This window comes from Pyxicephalus adspersus, chromosome 5, assembly GCF_032062135.1.
Source record: "Pyxicephalus adspersus chromosome 5, UCB_Pads_2.0, whole genome shotgun sequence".
Taxonomy (NCBI): Eukaryota; Metazoa; Chordata; class Amphibia; order Anura; family Pyxicephalidae; genus Pyxicephalus; species Pyxicephalus adspersus.
The window spans coordinates 34,781,555-34,802,826 of NC_092862.1; the positions used below are offsets into that span (position 1 = coordinate 34,781,555).

A 21,272-nucleotide genomic window follows, 5' to 3' on the forward strand; every position below is an offset into this window, starting at 1 on the left:
GGCAAAAATTGCTGTTTCCTGTTTTTATTACCTACCCTTCCGTCTTTTAGCTTTCAGACTTCACAGAGAGTACCAACACCTCAAAAAGCTCTGACTGTTGAGGATCCTTTGGTGTATTTACACACCTGATATCCTTACAGAGATCTATAATAACTGGTCTGAAATGCAGCCTGCTTACCTGCTAATGAAGTGTGGTAAAGTGGTGTGAACTAAAACACAATGTGCCTGATTTATTAAAGCTCTCCAAGGCTAGAGAGGATACACTTTCATCAGTGATGCTGAGCCATCCCGAAAACCTGGAATGGATTTCTTTAGTGAATGGATTTCTACTAGCTAATGTTTTGAATCCTGGACCAGATCCATTCCAGGTTTGCTGGATCACCCAACTTTACTGATGAAAGTGTTTCCTCTCCAGCCTTGGAGAGCTTTCATAAATCAGGCCCAATGATTTTTGCAAAGCACAAAACGTAGCACATGATGGTTATTGTGATGCCTTGGGAACCCGGGCTTTAGATGTGGATAGGGAATACCAATTTGTGAATTGGGAATACCAGTTTTTCTTTTAAAAATATTTAAACTATGGAGGTCATCATTTGCTTTCTCTAGGGAGACAACTGTTCATACATATTGTTTTTGGCCATAGCTGGTTTGTTCTGTACTCATACATAAAATACATTGGTTAACTTCAGACTACTGTGAATAAATGTATGTATTTAGGTATAAGTGGCCTGAGGAGGATAGATACCCTGGCAGCATGAGCTGGGAAGTAATTCGGACATCAGCTAGCCAGTGGCTGACTATCATTTCATTATGTTCATCCATTTCTGCCAGTTTAGCCTTGCACCATTGTAATTATTTATTAATAACCTAAGCACAGTTATTATAATGAAAATGTATTAGAAAAACAAGGCGTCATTCATCTACAAAATCATTCATCAACCTGTTCATATTGATACTCTTTGGCTTTTATTTGGACTTATTCAGAGCAATAATATTTTGTTCTTTCTTTCTACCCAGACATATAAGTTTGATCGTTTTGTTGAAGACGGGAAAGAGAAAACTACCTTCTTCAAAAAGGACAGAAGGCTAAAAACATTCCTAATGCCATTTGGTTCTGGAAGCTCCAAATGTCCTGGCCGTTTCTTTGCTGTGAATGAAATCAAGCAGTTCCTTGCAGTTCTCCTTGTTCATATGGATATGGAGATAGCTGAAAACAAGTTTCTTAGTTTAGATAACAGTCGTGTGGGACTTGGAATACTTCTGCCTGATTCTGATATTAAATTCCGCTTCAGACATCGGGGAAGTGACAGTTCATAGTGTAATATTTTTATGGATCTATATTTTTATTTGAGCAAACCTATTTAACTACATTAGCCTCAGAAGTGTATGAGCATGCCTTGGATTTACTTTTCAATGTTAGAAGAGAATTTGCTACAATAGTAGTAATAGACATGTTCCATATAAGGAAGGGGGTCTACGGACATGGGTTTTGGTAGGCTTTTTGATCCCATTCTTACTATATCTGAAACTCCCAGCAATAATCTGTAAATCTGTAACAATTGCTTCCTAAAGGCCTACTACAGAGTAGAAGAATCATATGTTTATTACAGATGATTATGTAACACAATAATCACATATAATTATCCTTTCCACCACTGTGTAGCAGGTCTTTAGTAGCTGTTGGCTCTGGTTGCAGTGCTACTCATCACACAAGTAGTTTTTTTGTCTGAATAAACTTTTGATAATTGATAACTTAATTGGTAGAGTTACAGCATATTCAAGGTTTATAATCAAGCTGAACAGTAAATACAGACATAATACTATAAAAAGAAGCAGCAAGATTAGTAGCATGAAATCAGCTTTGTGTTTACATAGGCTTTTTTCTTCATGTAGGGATATTAATACAAAACCAGCAATGATCATTATGGTTTAAAGTTTAGCATAACTGCATCCCTAGGGGGTAAATCTTATCTCCCCACAATCTCCTTCAAATCCTCATATCCAATGGGCCTTTTACATACCTTCTAGACAGTGCTGAATTAGATTCCTGATTGGCTGAATACAAAAATAAAATTTTTAGTGTGATTATTATCTTGTTGCTGGCTATTGTTCTGTTAATTTATGTTGTGTGCATATCATTAATTCTGTTGATGGGATCTTATGGATCCACTACCTCCTATTTATCTGCTAAGGAAACAGAGGCATTATATGGAAAAACCCATTGATAAGTGGTCTCATCCATCTGCAAATTTCAGCTTGAAAACTGAAAAATATTTGAAAACGTGACATGAACAAGTAGTTATAATATGCATGAGCAGTAGGTTGTGGGACCCTAGGGGGTGATTGGGTGTATAGATAGAAATTTTAATGTTTTATGTGATTAAGAACATAAAGTCTTAAGATTTTTAAACTTTTTTTTCTTTGCAAATATGTATATAAATCTTTTGTCAACTGCAAGTCTGAGATGGTTCTAAATAGTAATAAACTAACAGGTAGTTTTTCATTAGCTGTAATATATTGTGATAAATTAGTAATTTCAGAGTTTATGTCTTCATACTTTCCAAGTAAATATCAACAAACATAACATTGAGTTTTTGCATGTCACTGTGATCATATTACATGTATTGCTAGTGTCTATTTTGATTAATGGTAGATTTCGCTTGTATCAGCCAAAAAAAATGTTATGTTTAGAAAAGAAGATAATTCTCTTGTTTTTACTGCTAACGAGACTCACCTTCACTTCCTGTCCTCTATTTAATACAGTTAAGTAGATAAAAATATTTCCAAACAGAAATGATATTCCAGAGAGTTTTCCTTGCAAAAATTGTTTCAGTTGAGGAATTTCCTTTACCTATTGCTCTGATAACAATTCAAAATGTTGGGATCCCCTTACGTTCAGGATTTGTGCCAGATAAAGGGACAGGCAGCAAAAAAATACATAAAAAAGTCTAACACTTCCAAAAACTAAAAAGTTTTGCTTTCACATATAGTAAAAAAGAAAATGCATTCGTATAAGCTAAATTATTTTTGAAAGGTTCTTTAAATTACTGAAACTCATGTACTTATAAAGAGCAGTTCAACAACCTCAAAAGAAAAACACTCAAAGATACCAGTAAAAAAAAAGTCTCAAAACATATGTACCATGGTATTGTATATAAATGGAAGTCATTGTAGCTAGTGTAATCGGGGGTGACTTGCCAGAAAACAATGGGGTTAACTTAGGAAAATTCATTTTTCTTTTACAATGTCGATACTGATGAATGAAAATGAGATAGCTGATCATGTTGTGAGATGTACTTAAAGCAGAATTAAACATTAAAAAAAACACAGTGGGTCGTTTATTGTAGAAGGGACAGATGATGTCTCTTTTGCAATAAAGTAAACTTATCTAGCTGTTTTTTTTAGTTTTGCTATCATTTATTTAGGCTTATATTTGTATATGTACAATATAATTAAACATAGTGCAGCACTCAATCATGTCAGAAATTAAAGAAAAGATGGAGACCACATCCTCAGAACATGTAAGATGGCTTTAAAGCTGATTTCCTGGCTTTAAACTGAGCTCTTTTCACACTGCAATGGTGTAAAAAGGCTTTACTTACATTATGAAACATTTTTTTTCCACAAGAGATGAGCTTCTTTTTTTTCAAAGCTCCAAGTTTGGGGGCCTTGGTGTCTACTTACAATGCAGGTGTTCGGAAAGGCTTATCAGGCTGGTGATTCTGTGCTGTGCACCAGCGCAGTATCCCACACAGCCTATTTTGTCTCTTTTGGAATCTTGGTACTGCTATCTGTGGCTTGGTGCCAGTCCATTCCAGACACCATCCCTTGCGCGGTAAGTCCTGGGGACAAGTGAGTGCTGGGAGGGGCAACCTGTCTCCCGAGGCTGAGCGGGGGCTTGCTAAAGATGAAGACTGCAGTGTTAGATTGGGGAACTGGTGTCTGGTGAGGATTAGGGCTGACCAGGGCCTTACAGTAGGGCTTTTGATACTACTTTGTTGGAGTTGATGTCTCTGCTTGTAACCAAAGTATAAAACTCCTTAGGTATGGTTCTCTTTCCATGATAAAGTGCAGCAAATGAATAGGTATGCTTAAATGCCTGGGAGCACTTTTGAATGTAAACAATCAATGGACTTTCTGTTCAATTTCTGTTCTACACATTTACCATTTGTGAAGGTATCATACAAAAAATAATCATTCCAAACTTTCCAGATTTTTAGTATTGTCAGCATTAAGGGCCAATACTAAAAACTGTAACATGGCAACCCGCATAACATGTTGAGATGTTGTGGTGTCAATGATTTTGCAGAACATCCAAAGCCGCCAAGGTACCTGCACTGTAGTGTGCTATAACATGGCAAATAAAGGTAGTGGGTTGTTGTGTTCTTTATTAAAAAAAGGTCTTTATATATAAAGTACTTCCTTAAAACAATGTATAAGTTGTATAAGTAATATAATAAGCGATATAGTTCACCTTAACACACCCCAGAGATTTACATTTTTCCTATAAGTGTTAACTAAAAAAAAACTGCCATGTCCCAAAAAAAATAAATAAATAAAATGATTCTTTTCTGCCGGAGAAGAGGTAGTAAACAGCTATCTGGTACTCTTTCCATACTTTCCTCAGTATACCATCCTCAGTTCCATCAGTTGCTTCAGCATTTGCAAATTCCAAGTGCAAGGGACCTGTTGGTGAACTCTAACTGATTTTATTCTATTTTTTATTTTATATATTTTTTATATTTTATAATTTCACTTTTCTTTTATGATGATATCCATTGTCAGGTGGGGGTACTCTATAATAGGGATGGGGATGAACACTTTTCCTTCAATTCAATTTATGTATTATTATTTTATTATTTGTGTTTTTCTGCTGTAATATAATATATGAAATCCAATAAAGTATAAACATTTACTGATGGCTTTTACAGTGTTTTCCTTGTAAAAATCAATAGGTGAACTACCAGTTCTATGTAATAAATACAGCAACTGTGTAAATCTATTGCAGTGTGAGTGCGCAGAGCTCTTCACTTAGGAGTTGATAGCATCCGAATTTATTAAAGAGATTGTGTTGTTAAATTCTTCAAAGTGGAAAAACAGTGTTTGGTGTCCAATGAAACAATATATTAAACAAAACAAAAAAACATTAAAACTAAAGTCTGTGACTCTTGCCGAAAAATGGTCCTTCTGACCAACCAGTCATCTATTGGTTATTATTTCATATTTTTAACTATAGCAACTGGTTCCAAGAATAGGAAAGGGAGGCACTTAATCAATAGTTAAGGACACTTTTGGTTCGGGATACAACACCACCACTTGTCAGAGCTAACATTGTGGAACTAATGGTCTTTTTTCTACGGGAAAGCTTAGCATTCTGACCACATGGGTGGGTATTCTAATGGCCACTAATTAAGAAACATGTTTCCCATTCATCCCTGATGCATTGATTCTTCATTGTTGGTTCCTGAAGACCTTAAATAAATCAATATTCATAGAATGTCCATTGAGTGACAGTGCTGGGTCTGATGTGACTACTGACACCAAGTCCAAAATCTCAGAGTTGTCAAATGTCAAGGGAGACTTTTATAAGTAATTAACATGCTTGAGTTAATTTATTGCACAAATAAATGTAGGAGTTTGCTGTTGAAATTAAAGGGCCTGGTAACATTATCTCATTTGGTCTGTGCTGTGTAAATTCCTAATATTTCACTTGCTGTATATACAATCAGTATAAACTTTCAAATCTCACAGTTGGCTTACAAACCATTATAGAGCTGATATTTCAAATTATTAGATTTTTTTTACAAAAAAAACATCCAAGAGTCTTTGCTGGTTGTGACATAAAATATATTGGAGTGTAGTTATAGCCAAAGTGGGGTATCTCCAGTCTAAAGTTTTTAGTGAAAGGCAGAGTAAGGATATAAACCTAATCAGTTTTTATTGCCTTCTGTGGCAGTGCTGGAGAATTCACTCTCTGTGCCGGTGACAACATATTACCTGAACAGTAGGTAGGAGGGAATATTTAATAGGCACACAGATGGTTAAAAATGATTGTTTTTAGTAGCGCTTTGTGTTCTGTTTCAGATTTTCATTGTCTTGCTGTCCATTGTCACTGAAACAAAAATAAAAATCATCACAGTTAGCCATCACAGAATTTGTCAGAAAATTCCAATGAAAATGTTTTGCTGGAGTTTTACTTTACTGTTCCGCACAATTACAAAACCCACCGTGATGTAAAGATAACTTATACAAACATTGCAGTGAGTTTTCTCTATGCATCAATGATCAATTTTATTGCAGTTACAATGAAGATTATATTTAGAAGCAAAATATTTACACATCACTGTACAATAAATACAGGGGGTACCAATTACAAATGTAAATAGTAAACCCATAAAATTAAATGTAGAAGAGCATATCTGAACACACTACACAATGAACCCTAAAACAGATGGGATACAGCAGTAGGGGACCATATCGCAGACCATACATGTCAACCTAGAACAGGTACCTGAGGCTGCAATTCACACAGGTACACCAAAATTGGACAAGAGAATATTGCAAAAATGATGCCTGGTCGGATATCTCAATTTATGCTGCAACAATTGGATGGTAGAGTCAGAATTTGGGATCAACAACATGAAAGCATGGATTCACCCTGCCTTGTATCAATAGTTCAGGCTGGAGGTGTGATGGTGAGATATTTTCTTGGCACACTTTGGGCCCCCTAGTACCACTTGAGCATTGTTTAGGTGCCACAGTCTACCAAAGTATTGTTCGTGACCATCCCCATTCCTTACCCATCTTTTGACCCCATCTATTCCAGTAGAATAACATGCTATCTACATTACCTACTTCCAGCAGGAAAATGTTCCATGTCACAAAGCTCAAATCATCTCAAACTTGTTTCTAGAAAATGATAATGAGTTCACTTTACTCAAATGGCCTGTGCAATCCAATAGAGCACCTTTGGAATGTGGTGGAATGGGAGATTCTTATCCTGCTTGCACAGCCAACAAATCTGCAGCAACTGTGTGATGCTATCATGTTAGTATGGACCACAATCCCTAAGGAATGCCTATATTGAAACTTGAATTTGACCTAATATCTGCCTCATGTAATCCCTCAAACAGCAGCAATTAGTGAAGGAGAACACAAGGCCAGAGAGACAATCAGGAGGTATAAAGAGTACAGTCCTGTCTTGTCATGGCCTGACTGAACCCATTCCTAAATATTTTTGCAATGTAGCAAGGCTTAGCATCCTGCTGAAACAAGTTGCTGCCATTAGTACATACTGTTTAAAGTGGTATATGTGGTCTGCAACAATTGTTCTACAGGCTGTGTGTGTCATTGTATCATCCACATGAGCGACGGACCAAGATTTCCAAACACAAGATTGCCCACAGGTAAATTACACAAACACATGGCTATCCACATGATCTATAGAACAAACTATTATTCATCAGACCAGACCACTTTCTTCCTCTGCATCATAGTCTGCTTCTAGTCAATGTCACCAATGTAGGTGCTTTGGGTAGTGGACAAGGGTCAACATGATCCCTCTTCACACAGAGCCATACACAGCAAAGTTGCAATGCACTGGGTTTTCTCACATCATTCTCTGATTTTTAGCAATTTGTTCTACAATACCTCTACTATGGTAATGGACCAGACAGGCTACTCTCCCACTTCCCACATTAATGAGGTGCCCATGACCCTGTTGTTGGTTCATTGATTTTGGGAGGCACTTACAACCGTATACATGCTAGAAACACTCCATAAAACTTGTGGTTTTTGAGATGTTCTGACCAAGTCATCTAAATTTGACCTTGCCAAAGTTGCTTAGATAATCATATGTGGTCATTGTGTCTTCTTTCCCCACACCCTCAAGAAGATAATTAGCAAACATATAGATCATTGATATCAGTAAACTGACCTGAGAGGTACAAATTGCTCGAGGAGCCCCCTAGAAACGTCTGGAGGATACCTGGTTGAGAAACACTGGTCTATTCTATCAAAAAAAGGAAAATGCTGGAAATCTCAACAGGCAAATATAACCATAAATTTCCATGAGTAAGAATGTAAGATGAAAAATAATTAATGCTTTAATGAACGCAATATAGAGGAAGAAAGAGGGAATGGTATATGATGTACTAGATTATTGGCAGTCATGTCCTCTGTAAATACAGCACTTCTCAAGATATTTGTGATATATATATATATATATATATATATATACATACACATATACACACACATATAGATCTACATATGCTCTGAATAAAATCAAAACACCAGCCTGACCACAGTTCACAAAACAATCTATTCTCACAGACTAAATTCAATAGGCATTTGCACCAGATGGAGATTTTTGGACTGCGGAATTTCCCAGATCTGCCAGAAATCTGTCTTTCAAGCATGCCATGCATTCAAACACCACTAATAACATCTAAACATATCGACAATGGTAGTGTATTATACTGCATGTACAAATATCACAAATCACTAAAATCCTCTTATTATCTATTTACAAGAATGAAATATATGATTTTAAAACTGACACATGATAGATTCTAATGCATTTTTCTGTTATTTTGCTTTTAGTCTCAGACCTGGGATACATATAAAGTATCAAAAGATGTCTAGGTCAAACATATCATCAATGTAGTTAGCATGTGTAAGCAATTGTGCCATTGGCCATCTATAAGAAACCACTGGCCACACTTCATCTGCTGACCTTTTTTTATTTATCCTGAACATCTCCTTTTATACATAGCATGTGCATGACTGTGATATATAAAAATGTAGAGTTTACTTTTTATAAGACAAACCACAACCTCTAAATGTTTTAAGCATGTCGGATCACAATTCAAACATCTTCATTGGCCACTGGCATTTTCAAAGAAAATCATACTACTCATACATAGTAAATAATAAACCTATACTCCCAGTACATTCAAGTCCTAATCTCTTGAACCTGGTGATGGTCCAACAGTTAATGAAAACCATATCTCATCACATTCCAAGCATGTTGATTGGCCACTGGAACCTTTTTACATTATTACATATATATCATAAGCATGTACTGTCAGTAAAAGTAATTCTTATTAGCTTAGATCTACTGATGACCATTACAAGTCTAAGGCCAACTTAATTGTCCTCAGGTAAACTTGCTAGTCAGTTAAACTTTTAAAATTTTTAAGACATGCCCACCGACCCCTATCTAGCAAGAGCTTGTAAGTTGGCATTGATTTTACCCTCATTTGAACAAATTGTATTTAGAAAAGTCTAGCCAGTAGTAACAATATGAAATAAACATCAATGGGGCTCCTTAAAAAGGGTTTTCTTTGTACAGTTTAATATTCTAAACAGGTTCCCTGTATGGTTCATTGTATGGTATTGGCCAAGAAGGACATTCTTAACACTGGCCTGCAATGTAAGAGGCATTCTTCCCACTGACCACCAAACTAATACACCCTTGAGCTGTGGATGCCATGATTATAATAAAGACATAACATTTTTTACAAGGTTCCCTCATGTTAAAAATGCCCACGCTGTTTTAGGAACCGTACATGTGCCAAAATGGAAGTTGTACAGAAACTAGTGTAGACATTTGTCAAAATATGGTCAATAACTGTCCAATATAAAGATGCAAACATAAAATGCAGATCTGAAAAACACAGTACTGACTTGTGAGTTATAACAGTACAAGAACAAATTCTTGGCAACTTTTTTTCCCTATAAATCTTAGTTCAGTATTATTAGTAGCTACTTGTAACTATTGTACCAGCAGGTTGTTTGTAATGAAGAAATCATTTGTCCTTTGCTTTAAATCTGCTAAATAGAAAAGATTGGTATCCTACCACTAAAATAAATGTATGGCAATATTACAGTGTGCTTGAAATTAAGTGTGCATTAATGATGAGGCAGACTTGGTACTTGAGATACTGTCACAGGCTGGGCTCTGGATAGAAAGTCCATTAATTATGACAATATTCCATTATTCTGTGTTGCAGGGAGATGAGCTGCTGCTGATTATATATGTATATAATGTATTTTACCAGCAGACAGGATCTTAACCCCAGGTTAGCTTCTACCCAAGCACTTGATCCTTCAAATAGCTGTAAGTCAGTTTTATTGGAGAATTGAATGATTTTAGATGCAGCTCGGTGTCACAGCAGCCTCTGCCTTCTATGTCGGCTCTGTCTATATTTCCAGCTGTACATTTGTGCAGTTTAACACACTTCAAGCAAATTTACAGACCCCTGACATAAACTGGCATTGTCTACACTGGATCCTGCTCTTATCTGCACACTGCCTATATGCAAACATGAATGCATAAATAACAGCAGTAACCTGCAACACACCATAAATTTGTCTGATAGTTTATTAGGAGCCTCATGAAGGACAAGGGTAAGTAGCTCCAGGCTGGCAAGGGCTTAACCCTTCAACTGCCTGGCTGCAACCCAAAGGGTTGTAAATGACTTATTTCATATACATACAATAAATGTAATAAAATCTATATTTATCAAAAAAATATCAATATGGTGTCTGGTATTAGATATTAGATTAGATATGGTATAGATTAGATATGGTATTAGATATATTATCGGATAGATTAAGTATAGATAGATAGATACTATACTATAGAACAGAAAAAACATATATTAGATAATTAGATAGATAGATAGATAGATAGATAGATAGATAGATAGATAATATAATGTATAGGTAAAAAATGATAGGATAGTTGATAAATAGATAGATAGATAGATAGTATAATGTATGGGGTAAAAAATGATTGGATAGTTGATAGACAAATAACATATGGATAAATAATAATTATAAAAAAATAGATAGATAATGTATAGGTAAAAAATGATTGGATAGTTGATAGATAGATAGATAGATAGATAGATAGATAGATAGATGAATGTATATTTATTAAAGATAACAATTATAAAAAATAGATAATGTATAGGTAAAAAAATGATTGGATAGTTGATGGATAAAAAACATATAGATATATAATAATTATAAATAATTTGATAGATAATATATAGGTAAACAATTACTGGATAGTAGATAAAAAGACAGATAGATAGATAGATAGATAGATAGATAGATAGATAGATAGATAGTCAATATGAGATTTTATTTTATTCTCCCTATATTCAATACATATATATTCATAGGTAGGTGGAAACAGAAGCAATGAAAAAAGAAAGATAGCACTAGACAGACAGATGGATAGAAAAATAGAAAGATAGACAGATGGATAGATAGAATAAAATGTGTCATTTTGATTATATTCTGGCCATAGAACAAAAAGTATATAAATGGATAGAAATAATTGATTAAAAAGAGAGTGAGAGAATATATAAAAAAATTAAAATACTTTAGTGGTTAATATAGAATTCTTCTATGTAGATTTGCACACAAAGTGACACACGTATTAGACAGATTGGATCGACACAAGGACAGAAGAGGAGTTTTAGCTGTGAACACATCCAGCAATTTGGGAAAGTCACAGCTTGTAAAAGGAAAGACCTTTGCTCTAACCTTTTTTTTTACCTTTGTTAACCATTTAGAATAAAGTCAAGTGACCTATAAGAGTTTGTGGAACTATAAATCCCATAATTTCCTGGCATAAAGTATTGCTGCAGGCCCCAAGGCTAATCTGAGATCTGGAAATGTAAGTGTCCTAATCACAATAATTAATGAGGCTGCTAAATGAAGCTGGGGTCCTGTATTGTGTGACTCTGATACTATATTCTATGGACAGGCAATATGAGCTGTATAATAGCACCAAACACAGCAAAGTCTGGGGAAAATAAGGACCCCAATTAGGATTTAACTCTTCCATTTCTCATAGAACTCTTCACTTACCAAAGACCAAAAAAAAAGGAATATTTACACAGATCAAGATACTTTGTCAAAATAACGTATCGTAAGTTGCTCTTCCAAATAGAATCTTTGTTACTAGTTATTGATTTTGCACAAAGCTACAATGTATTTATTTAGTAATGCACCCAATACATTCACCACCTGCTCAGTCTTCTTACAAAGTATTATTAGTTTGAAGAATACAACTTTCATCATACAACCAACTTCAGAAAGCCATTTAAAAAGTTACTAGTTGTACATTTGAAAATGTAAAACAATGTCAGAGAGGGAAAGAGGGATATATGTATATATTATACATTTATATATATATATACATATATATATATATATATATATATATATATATATATATTCTGTCAGCCCCCATCCATGCCTGGTTCACATGGGTGCCTCTATAGGGTCACTAACGTTTAGTTACTTTAACCAGACACAATTCATTATACTGCAGCTCCTACTTACCTATTCATTTATTCACGGGCTCATTCTGGGCGATCCACCGCTGCTAACATGCTTTTCAGGACTCATAATTATTTGTCAAAGTCTGCAAAGTATATCATCCTCTTTCCCTAGTGATAATTAGTTACCATAGCATCTAATACGCAAATGTGCCCAGAGCACACCATTAACAGTTAAACGGAGGATTCAATTTAACACATGATTATATCTTTGGAAAGCCATTCTATTAGAGAAGTCAATGTCACTCATGCTGGGGCAATCACATGCAAGATTTGGAGAGCAGAAAGGACAAGGTGGAAGGGGGGCACAGCTGGAGGTACATAGGAACACTGCCTGCTAAAATAGTCACAAATTCAATTTTGATCAAGCCAGCAATAGGCTGATAGAATAACTGTGTAACTGTCAAAAATAACTCCATCTGTTTTGACAAGTCACTGTTTAAGGATGCCCATACACAGCACGATTATTATTCAATTTTAAAGATTCGAGCAACAGGAATGGCCATGGTAACATTTCAGGTATAAAAACTGATCTGATCGCAGGTGATTGGAGATCATTTGTAATGATTGTCCAGCCTGTTAAATTATTATATATATATATATATATATATATATATATAAATATATATATATATATATATATATATATATATACACAAACACTTGTTAGAAAAATGTCCAGGAAAACATAGAAAACAGGTCACTTGCAATCTAAATTGATCATGCAATAAATCAATGCATTTAAACATGTAATGTACAAATCGAAATAATCGGTTACAAACTTAATCAATATCCTTTTTTTCACATACTAACCTTCAAAACAAATTGATATTATCAAATATTTACTAATTTAACTAAAAACCTCCTGTACGGAGTTCATTTCTGTCAAAAGTCTCTCTCTTTTAAAATGTATGAAATAGCGATGAACATGAAAAAGAAAAGTTTTACCAACACCCACGTTTATTTTAAGGTTATTATGAAAACCTTTTGAATAAATTAGGGCAAAGTGAAATGTATCGTGCCAAGTTCATATACTCATTTTGCAGTCAAATGATAATATCTTACCAACGAAATGAAAAATCCAGGCTCTGAAATTGGAGTACCAAAAATGCAAAATCTTCACGTGAAATCATATTAAAGACAATGCAAGTCAAACACATGATATTCCTATGATCTAAATTATATTAAAACACACACAAAAAGACATTTGCTCCTAACAAATCAGTTGGTAACTCTGTGACCAACTTACAACAGACAGCAGCAACTTGATTGATTGTAGTGAATTTTGGCTTTTATAAATTATTTGTTAGATCAAACAGGGAAATAACCCCAAAATAATGACATTTATTTTGGCTCAAGGGGAAAGAGAATAATATAAAAAATAATTGCTGCTTAATGTATTGGGTTCAATTTACAAAGTTTTACACTTCATATGAAAGGTTTTATTTCCAACTATAAAGTGGAAGTTATTTTTAGAGAAGTCTAATGAGATTTGACAATTACAGTCACATGGCTATTAAACAAATGTATTGAACCTAGTGAATCTGTGATGCCCATGAAGTGTTTCTTCCCAAAACTGACTCCTGCAGAAAACCACTTCACCCTAAACTGGCACAGAACCTCCTTTGGTCCACAGAGCCTGGCTATCCTTCCCTGGACCTGGGGCTGCCCACTGATGGGCATTCCAGGAGACACAGCCCTTTTAATGGGAAGTATTAAGCAGTAAATCTTGCAGCTAATTTGTCCTATGATGTTAATTTGGAAAAAAATGCTTCTGGTGGTTAATTTCTAATCAGAGTGATGGACAGCAGAGACAGAACAATACAAACTAATGGCCGTGTTGCTGATCACTTTACTCCTTGATAATTACGGCGCAGAACAGTGTCATAATTATGTTCCTTAATCACATCCAGGAGGTCTAATTGCCTTAACGATGTGTTTCATTAAATGAATTTAGGTATTACAGTCGACAGTTTTCATACACAGTTGTTTTCAAATTAACATAATATTAGACATCGTCATGGAAATTGTTTTAATAATCATAATTAGAGGCGCCCAGGCTTTGTGTGCTAATGCTGGAAGAAGAGCAAGACTTTGTGGCCCGGGGCTGCCTGCACCACCCTGTCTGCAGTGCCATTCCTCAGCCCACTGCCCCAGCCTGCACACTTACTAGTGCCCATCTTCCCTGCCACCTTCACCAGTCATGGGCAAACTCACATCTGCCTAGATGGAGGGCAATTTGTTATACAGGACTTCACATTCTATAGACAGAATATTAAAAATAATATGACACATCACAAGTCAATCCAAATCTTAATATAATTCTTTCCAAAACTACTTCTGTGACACGATAAAAAAAACAGAATTCTACTTCTCCAAATCAGACCCTATTAGAATTTAAAAAAAAATTAATTTTCTTTAATGGGAACTGGTTAACCTTCAGCAAGCCTTGCTTTTTATTGGCTATAAATAGCACACTTGAACACCAAAATGACAATTAAAAATGGAATGTAAATGACACTGCACTGCAGCATTATAAGAAATTGTACAATGTACATTGCAATAAATAGTGTGAATGCACAATAAATATAAATGCTAGAAAACTCTGTACTTTATAAACAATTTATCTAATGCGCTTCAATATTTTCTGCAAGCGAATCTACAACACACCTTAATGAATAAGCCTTGAAAATTCGCTAGAGCCAATTCAGTTGCTGTTTTTGGCGCAGATGCGCACACAAGATAATATATGTGCGTTAGTAATCTCATTGACCTATTTAATGGGCAGAATTCTTTACACATCCTTGACCTGCCATCAAGTCCATCACCCATTCAACATGACACACTGAATCCTGCCAAGTGCCACAACCAGCAGGGCATGGGCGCAGTCTTCTGCATAGATCTCATTTATAAGATCAAAAAATATACATTAAACCCCTTAAATAAATCATTTAAATTTATTCTAAATCTGTAAACACACAAAATAAAAAAAATCATCATATAACACAGTGGATACGATTTTCTTTTATTTTAAACAAGGCCAGATGTAATTATCTCAAATGAAATGGCATCAGAATTGAAACTGAATTAAAAAAGAACACATTTATTAACACTATCCAATTAATAATACACATCTTCTTGCAGAAATAATGGAGGGAAGCCATTTATTAAAGCTTAGCTTAACACACTTATGTCGCAAACTTTAGATCAAAATGGTCTTATTTTTTAGAGAGCTAAAAGCTCGCAAACATCGATAATGTCTGATATATTGGCTTTTTTATGTATTAAGCTTTGAAACACTTGGCACAAGTTTAGAAATTCAATTTAGCATAGATCTCCCCTCTAATAAAAGAATAAATAAAAAGAATAAAATGCATCTCACTTTCTTTCAACTGTAACACAAGATAAATAAAACTTGAACAATTATTGAATAGTGACACAAATTACCACTTATTCCCACACAACATTCCATAATGATCAACAAGGTGCACCATAAAAATGTAAAAAAAAATGAGACTTTCACCCCCAGACACTTCTCTGGTCTGCATGCCAGTTACATCCTCACCAAAATATTTGAAGCAATGTCATACAAAGTTCAGACACGATAAAAAATACAAATGATTTATAACCTCGCTGGGTTGAGTCTTTTTTTAATTAAATAAGTCTATATTTCAAGTGTTTTCCTGGCTCAAAAACAATATCAAATTCAAGTGCCCTTGTTTGTTTTATTTCTGAAAGATCAGAAGTGTCAGTCTTAAGGGAAATAGGCTATGTAATAATTATTAGCACTCAAGTGTCTTTTTTGTTTGAAAGGAGCAGCGATTTGTAACATAAATAATGGAAATATCCCTTCATTTATCACAAGTGAGATGGGGACTGGAAGTGACTTTGGGGTTGAGGTGTTGGTTTGGCTGGAGATCACTAAATGGAGACACAGAAGGGGTAGGACGATGGGCAAACCACTGGTCGCCTGCAAGTTCTTTCCATTGACTTGGTGTCATTGTCCCTCTGCTGCGGGTGCCAGCTGATGCCAGGGTGGCAGGGCTCTAGCTGCTAAGGCTTGTCTGTACACTGCTTGCACAGACTGGAGGAGACGCTGTTAAAGAGGGCACATTTGTCTGGGCAGGAGCTGGCAGCCTGGAGCCCGGTGCTGAATGGGTAGGCAGCGCTGGCAGCCGCCTGCTCATAGGCGCCCAATGCAGGGTGCAGGGCAACGGCAGCGGCGGCGGCAGCAGCGGCGGCAGAGTTGGGTATAGAGGCGGCAGAGATTGCCTGGCCTTGGTTGAGGTATGCCACCAGCCTTCTCATCTCCTCCAGGGCCTGGGCTTGCATGAGGATGTAGTTCTTGGCCAGGAGCAGGGTGGCAATCTTAGAGAGTTTCCTGACCGAGGGGCTGTGGGCATAGGGGATGACAGCTCGCAGCTCGTCCAGGGCATCGTTCAGGTCGTGCATGCGTCTCCTCTCCCGGGCATTGATGTTCAGCCTTAGGGCTCGCTGCTCTTTGGACTTCTTGGCAGAAGTTGGACCGCAGGGTGTGTCGGATTTGATGCCAGGCTGCGAGGCCCGGTGATCTGTCGTCCTGAGCACCAACTCGCAGCGCCCATCACTGTCATCATCCGGGCTCTGCTCCTCTCCCCCGCTGCTCTCTGCCACCGACACCCGGCCGGTGCTCTCCCCGTACTTGGCGCACATGCTGGCTGCCGCTAAAGCCAGAGGGTCCCCCGCTCCCCCGACCATCCCCCCACCGACTGCCAGCGAGGAGCCCGAGTTCTGGTGGTGGCGGAGCAGATCGGAGGGGTCGGCCCCGTCATAGCAATGTAACGGGGAGCGATCACCGGGCTGGGACAGGTCCAGACCCTGCGGGGACCGGAAGGCTGACTCCATCCTCTTAGCGGACACACCGAGACTCTTATGGAACAAATCCTCTTCCGCCAGGTTCAGAGCCCTCTCCATGCTTCTCTATACCGGGTGTCTGGCACCGGATCAAATCATTCACCGCTTCCCGGGGGGCGATTAATTACCGGATAGATCCGACTGAAATGTCCGGCTCAACTCCGGGGGGCAGATCCGACTCAATTGCAAGTCAAGTCAATAGCCAAGTGGGTTCCGGTTCGACTCGGGTTAGGTCCGGCTCAGCTGTACCATCAATTCAGATGTAATGGGTCAGCTCCGGTTCCGCTCTAATGGATCAGGTCCGGCTCAGCTGTAGCCTGGGGTCTGGTTTAACTCTATTGCCGGGTTCTGTTCAACTTTAGTGGGTTAGGTCCGACTCAGCAATAGTATGTGTTCAGCTATAATGGATCAGGTCCGGCTCTGCTGTAATAAATTGGGTTCAGCTCACTTGTCGGTCCAGCTTAGTTAGAATGGATCAGGTCTGTCTCAGATATAATAAATCAGGTCCGGCTCAGTTAGAATGGATCAGGTCCGGCTCAGTTATATTAGATCAGGTCCGGCTCAGAATGGATCAGGTCCGGCTCAGTTAGAATGGATCAGGTCCGGCTCTAAATGGATCAGGTCTGGCTCAGTTAGAATGGATCAGGTCCGGCTCAGAATGGATCGGGTCCGGTTGTTGCTGTCCTCGGGCTCACCTCCAGTGTCGGGTCCGGTCAGCCCTGTGCTCACACATTCTCACATAGAAATGATCTCTTTGCTTGGATTCACCTTCAAGAGATTTCCGGAGCCATGAAGCAGCCGCAGCCGGGGAGTCTTTTACATGATTATCTCTGAGTAGGTTATTATGAAGACTCGCCTGTTGGGACTCAGCTTTCTACCCAATCAGGTTAACGTTTTAATTAATAGGATTAAAGCGGTAACAAACAATCCCCTGCGCTGGCTGGCCCGGAGTCTGAGCACTTTCCCTGCTCTGAAGCTTTATAAAAGGCTCCTCTCCATTATTGTGCCAGCCATCTGTATACACAGCTACACATATGTTAGCAAGGCGCTCTGTCCTCCTACTAACCCAACAACTGCCTTTAGCTTGACATGTGTGGCGACTTTCACTCCTCAATGAGCACACTTAAAGCCCCACTTTACATCTAGGATACTCCTTCAGCAAATTACAAGGCTCTGCAAATCTGAACACTTTCACCAGGGCTCCCAGCCAGTGAATGTATGTTGGGAGAGGTTATATAGAGGCTGATCTCTATTTTATGTGCTGTATATCTTCATCTCAGCTTCTCTGGAGTCAATCAGCAACTTACTTACTCTTGGTTTTTTATTATGAAGATGTATGAGCACTGTTGTCCAATGTTATATAAAGCAGAGAATGGAGTTTGCAAGTACTGGCAGAACTTTATGATGTGAGAGATGTGGATGTCTTTATGGATTGATCTTCAATATTGCAAGTGAATTGTAACTGCCTGGGTGAAAGTTGTACAGGCGATGGTTGTAGTTACAATTATCCAACACATAGTAAATAGAACAGTTCATCAAGCAGGCACAGCTGTACTGTACATACATGTAATATGTCCCTTTGGGTGGGTTTTATAGAAGATAGAAGTTATTGTATCTCCATACTGTATATTCCAAAGCAAACATCTTTCTAAATACAGTAAATGGAAGTTTGCACACACAACACAAGTAATCTAGACATAGTATGCTTCCCCCACCTCTTAGATTGTAAGCTCTTTGGGCAGGGTCCTCTCCTTCTCCTCTGTCATTGTATCTGTCTGTCATTTATTGTACAGCGCTGCATAATATGTTGGTGCTATATAAATAAACTATAATAGTAATATTATTAGTTCACTGATTAGTCAGTTTACAGCCCACTGTATGACAGTCTTCAGCACTTTAGTGTCTATTTATCAAGCAGTGGAATTGACATTCACTGAATCATTTTCTGGTGGAGAGTCTTCCAGGGCTATGTATTTCAATGGTAGTACTTCATTCTCCACCACACATTCACCTCTTTATAAAAAGACCCCTTTTTGATTGTCTAACTTTTTTCTACATAACACAAATCCCTTTATTACATATTAGGTGATGCAATATTTATATGCAATCAGCTCTAAGCACACAAATTTTTCCTTATTTTAGCTTCCTGTATTCCCCTGCATGAGAACTAATAAGGCTCTGCGCATGCTGACAGGAGGAGAGAGCAAAATGAGCAAAAAGATGACCTCAGCAGTGTGCTGCTTTATTTCCCAGTCAGCAGAACTCAGACTAAAGCCCTGTACAGTCATCTGATAGCACCATTCTGCTTCATGTACTGTTCCCTAATGTGCTCTCCTCTATAATAGAGGTCTTTCCCTATATGTTGTTCATCAATCCATTATAGTAGATTGATGAATGGCATCAAGGGAGCGCCGTACACATGTCAGCTTTTCACCCAAGATGAGCGTGATTATCTGAAATGTGTACATATGGAAAGTAAGATGGCACTATGAGCTGAAAAGCATATGCCTATACTCATTTACATGTGCTAAGCAGTGTTTTTGAGAAATCTGTTTGTTGAAGTGTACTGTAGGTCCAGGATCAGGATCGTTGTCTAGTCGGGGTGCCCATATCATAAAACTGTAACTAATACATTAACAGGGTAATTAGTCCTTATAAACACTTTTAAATTGTGCATTCGTATGCTTCAGCTTTTAAAGCAGTAGTGTCAAACTCAAATACACAGAGGGCCAAAATTCAAAACTTAGACAAAGTCGCAGGCCAACCTTGAAATGTATTTAAAAAATTAGGGAAATTGTTCCTTCTCATTAGATATAAAACCTTTTCATATGGAAACAAAGAGGTTTTGCTCCACATTCAATCTGGAACAAACTTATAAAAGAGAAAGGCATAAGATTTTTTTCAAATTTTATTTAGGAAAAAATCCTATGCCTCTTTCTCTATTTGTAGCCTTCTGGGTTTAATTTCAATGGTTAGCACAGGCTAACAATAATAATAACAATATTCTTCTATGAAAATCTAACCATTCAAGTCCATGCATTGGAGTAGCAAGGAAAAGTACAGCTGAGGGGGAATGCTGGAAATGCCAGACGCAGCCAATGTGGGGATAAATCTTATGCGTGGCCCCGCCGCTGAAACTCCCTCTTCACTGAAATAGCGCCGCTACTAAAATTCCCGGCATTATTTGCGTCTATAAAACAGTCCAATGTGGGGCCACGCATAAGCAGAGAGCTTGCTGGTCTATTGACGGGAGTTATGCCGAGAATTGTAGTAGCGGCGCTATTTCAATGCAGCGGTGAGCCAGCTGCAGTTCATATTTAGGATTCCTTTGAGGGCCAAAAAAAAGGACGTTGGGTGCAGAATTGGCCACCGGGGCCAGAGTTTGACACCCTTGTTTTAAAGTGTTCATGGATTTCATGGTTTGCAAAGTTTGAGCCGGCGTGACTCCACATTTCCACATTACAAGTACCTTCTCCCCGCTTCAGCCCAATAGAAAATGAAAGGGGCAGCAGTGAGTAGTACCATTTCCGCTCACTGCCGCCAGTTGATTCTGGGGCAAGGTAAACCTGTCCCTGGACTAACAAGGCATTCATGGGCACCACACTGGGCATGCACTACAGCTGTTTTGGTATCTTATGCACTTTGTAGGCCAGTTGTGGTGCAATTTATGGTGCTAAAAGAACTATGTCTTGTGTATTAACATCTCCAAATGACTTTAAACAGAAGATATTTTGCCAAAGATAATAAACTATTCAAATTTTTAGGGTAGGTGAGAAACCCATCAGCGGCTAAAGGTAAGTATCCTATAGGCAGGGTCCTCTCCTCCTGTATCACTGTCTGTATTAGTCTGTCATTTGCAATCCCTATTTAATGTACAGCGCTGCGTAATATGTTGGCGCTAGGTCCTCTCCTCCTGTATCACTGTCTGTATTAGTCTGTCATTTGCAATCCCTATTTAATGTACAGCGCTGCGTAATATGTTGGCGCTATATAAATGCTGTTTAATAATAATAATAA

General features: G+C 37.6%; 2 protein-coding genes across 3 annotated transcripts in view; one reads left to right on the plus strand and one right to left on the minus strand.

The window, feature by feature from the left end:
- Positions 1-4,923, plus strand: part of CYP7B1 (cytochrome P450 family 7 subfamily B member 1) — a 120,833-nt gene extending 115,910 nt beyond the window's left edge. For both annotated transcript variants that reach the window (XM_072411120.1, XM_072411121.1), the window contains exon 6: positions 1,018-4,923. In XM_072411120.1, the coding sequence (XP_072267221.1) occupies positions 1,018-1,317 (300 nt within the window). In that variant the 3' untranslated portion in view covers positions 1,318-4,923. The remainder of the gene's footprint in view (positions 1-1,017) is intronic.
- Positions 4,924-15,368: 10,445 nt separating this feature from the next.
- Positions 15,369-18,426, minus strand: BHLHE22 (basic helix-loop-helix family member e22). Its single transcript, XM_072411122.1, has one exon. It carries the CDS (start codon positions 17,313-17,315, stop codon positions 16,416-16,418), a length of 900 nt encoding a protein of 299 aa, XP_072267223.1. The 5' UTR covers positions 17,316-18,426; the 3' UTR covers positions 15,369-16,415.
- Positions 18,427-21,272: the final 2,846 nt, after the last annotated feature.

Bases quoted from the DNA above. Each gene is read 5' to 3' on its own strand.
- BHLHE22 (XM_072411122.1), bottom strand. From the start codon at position 17,315: ATGGAGAGGGCTCTGAACCTGGCGGAAGAGGATTTGTTCCATAAGAGT.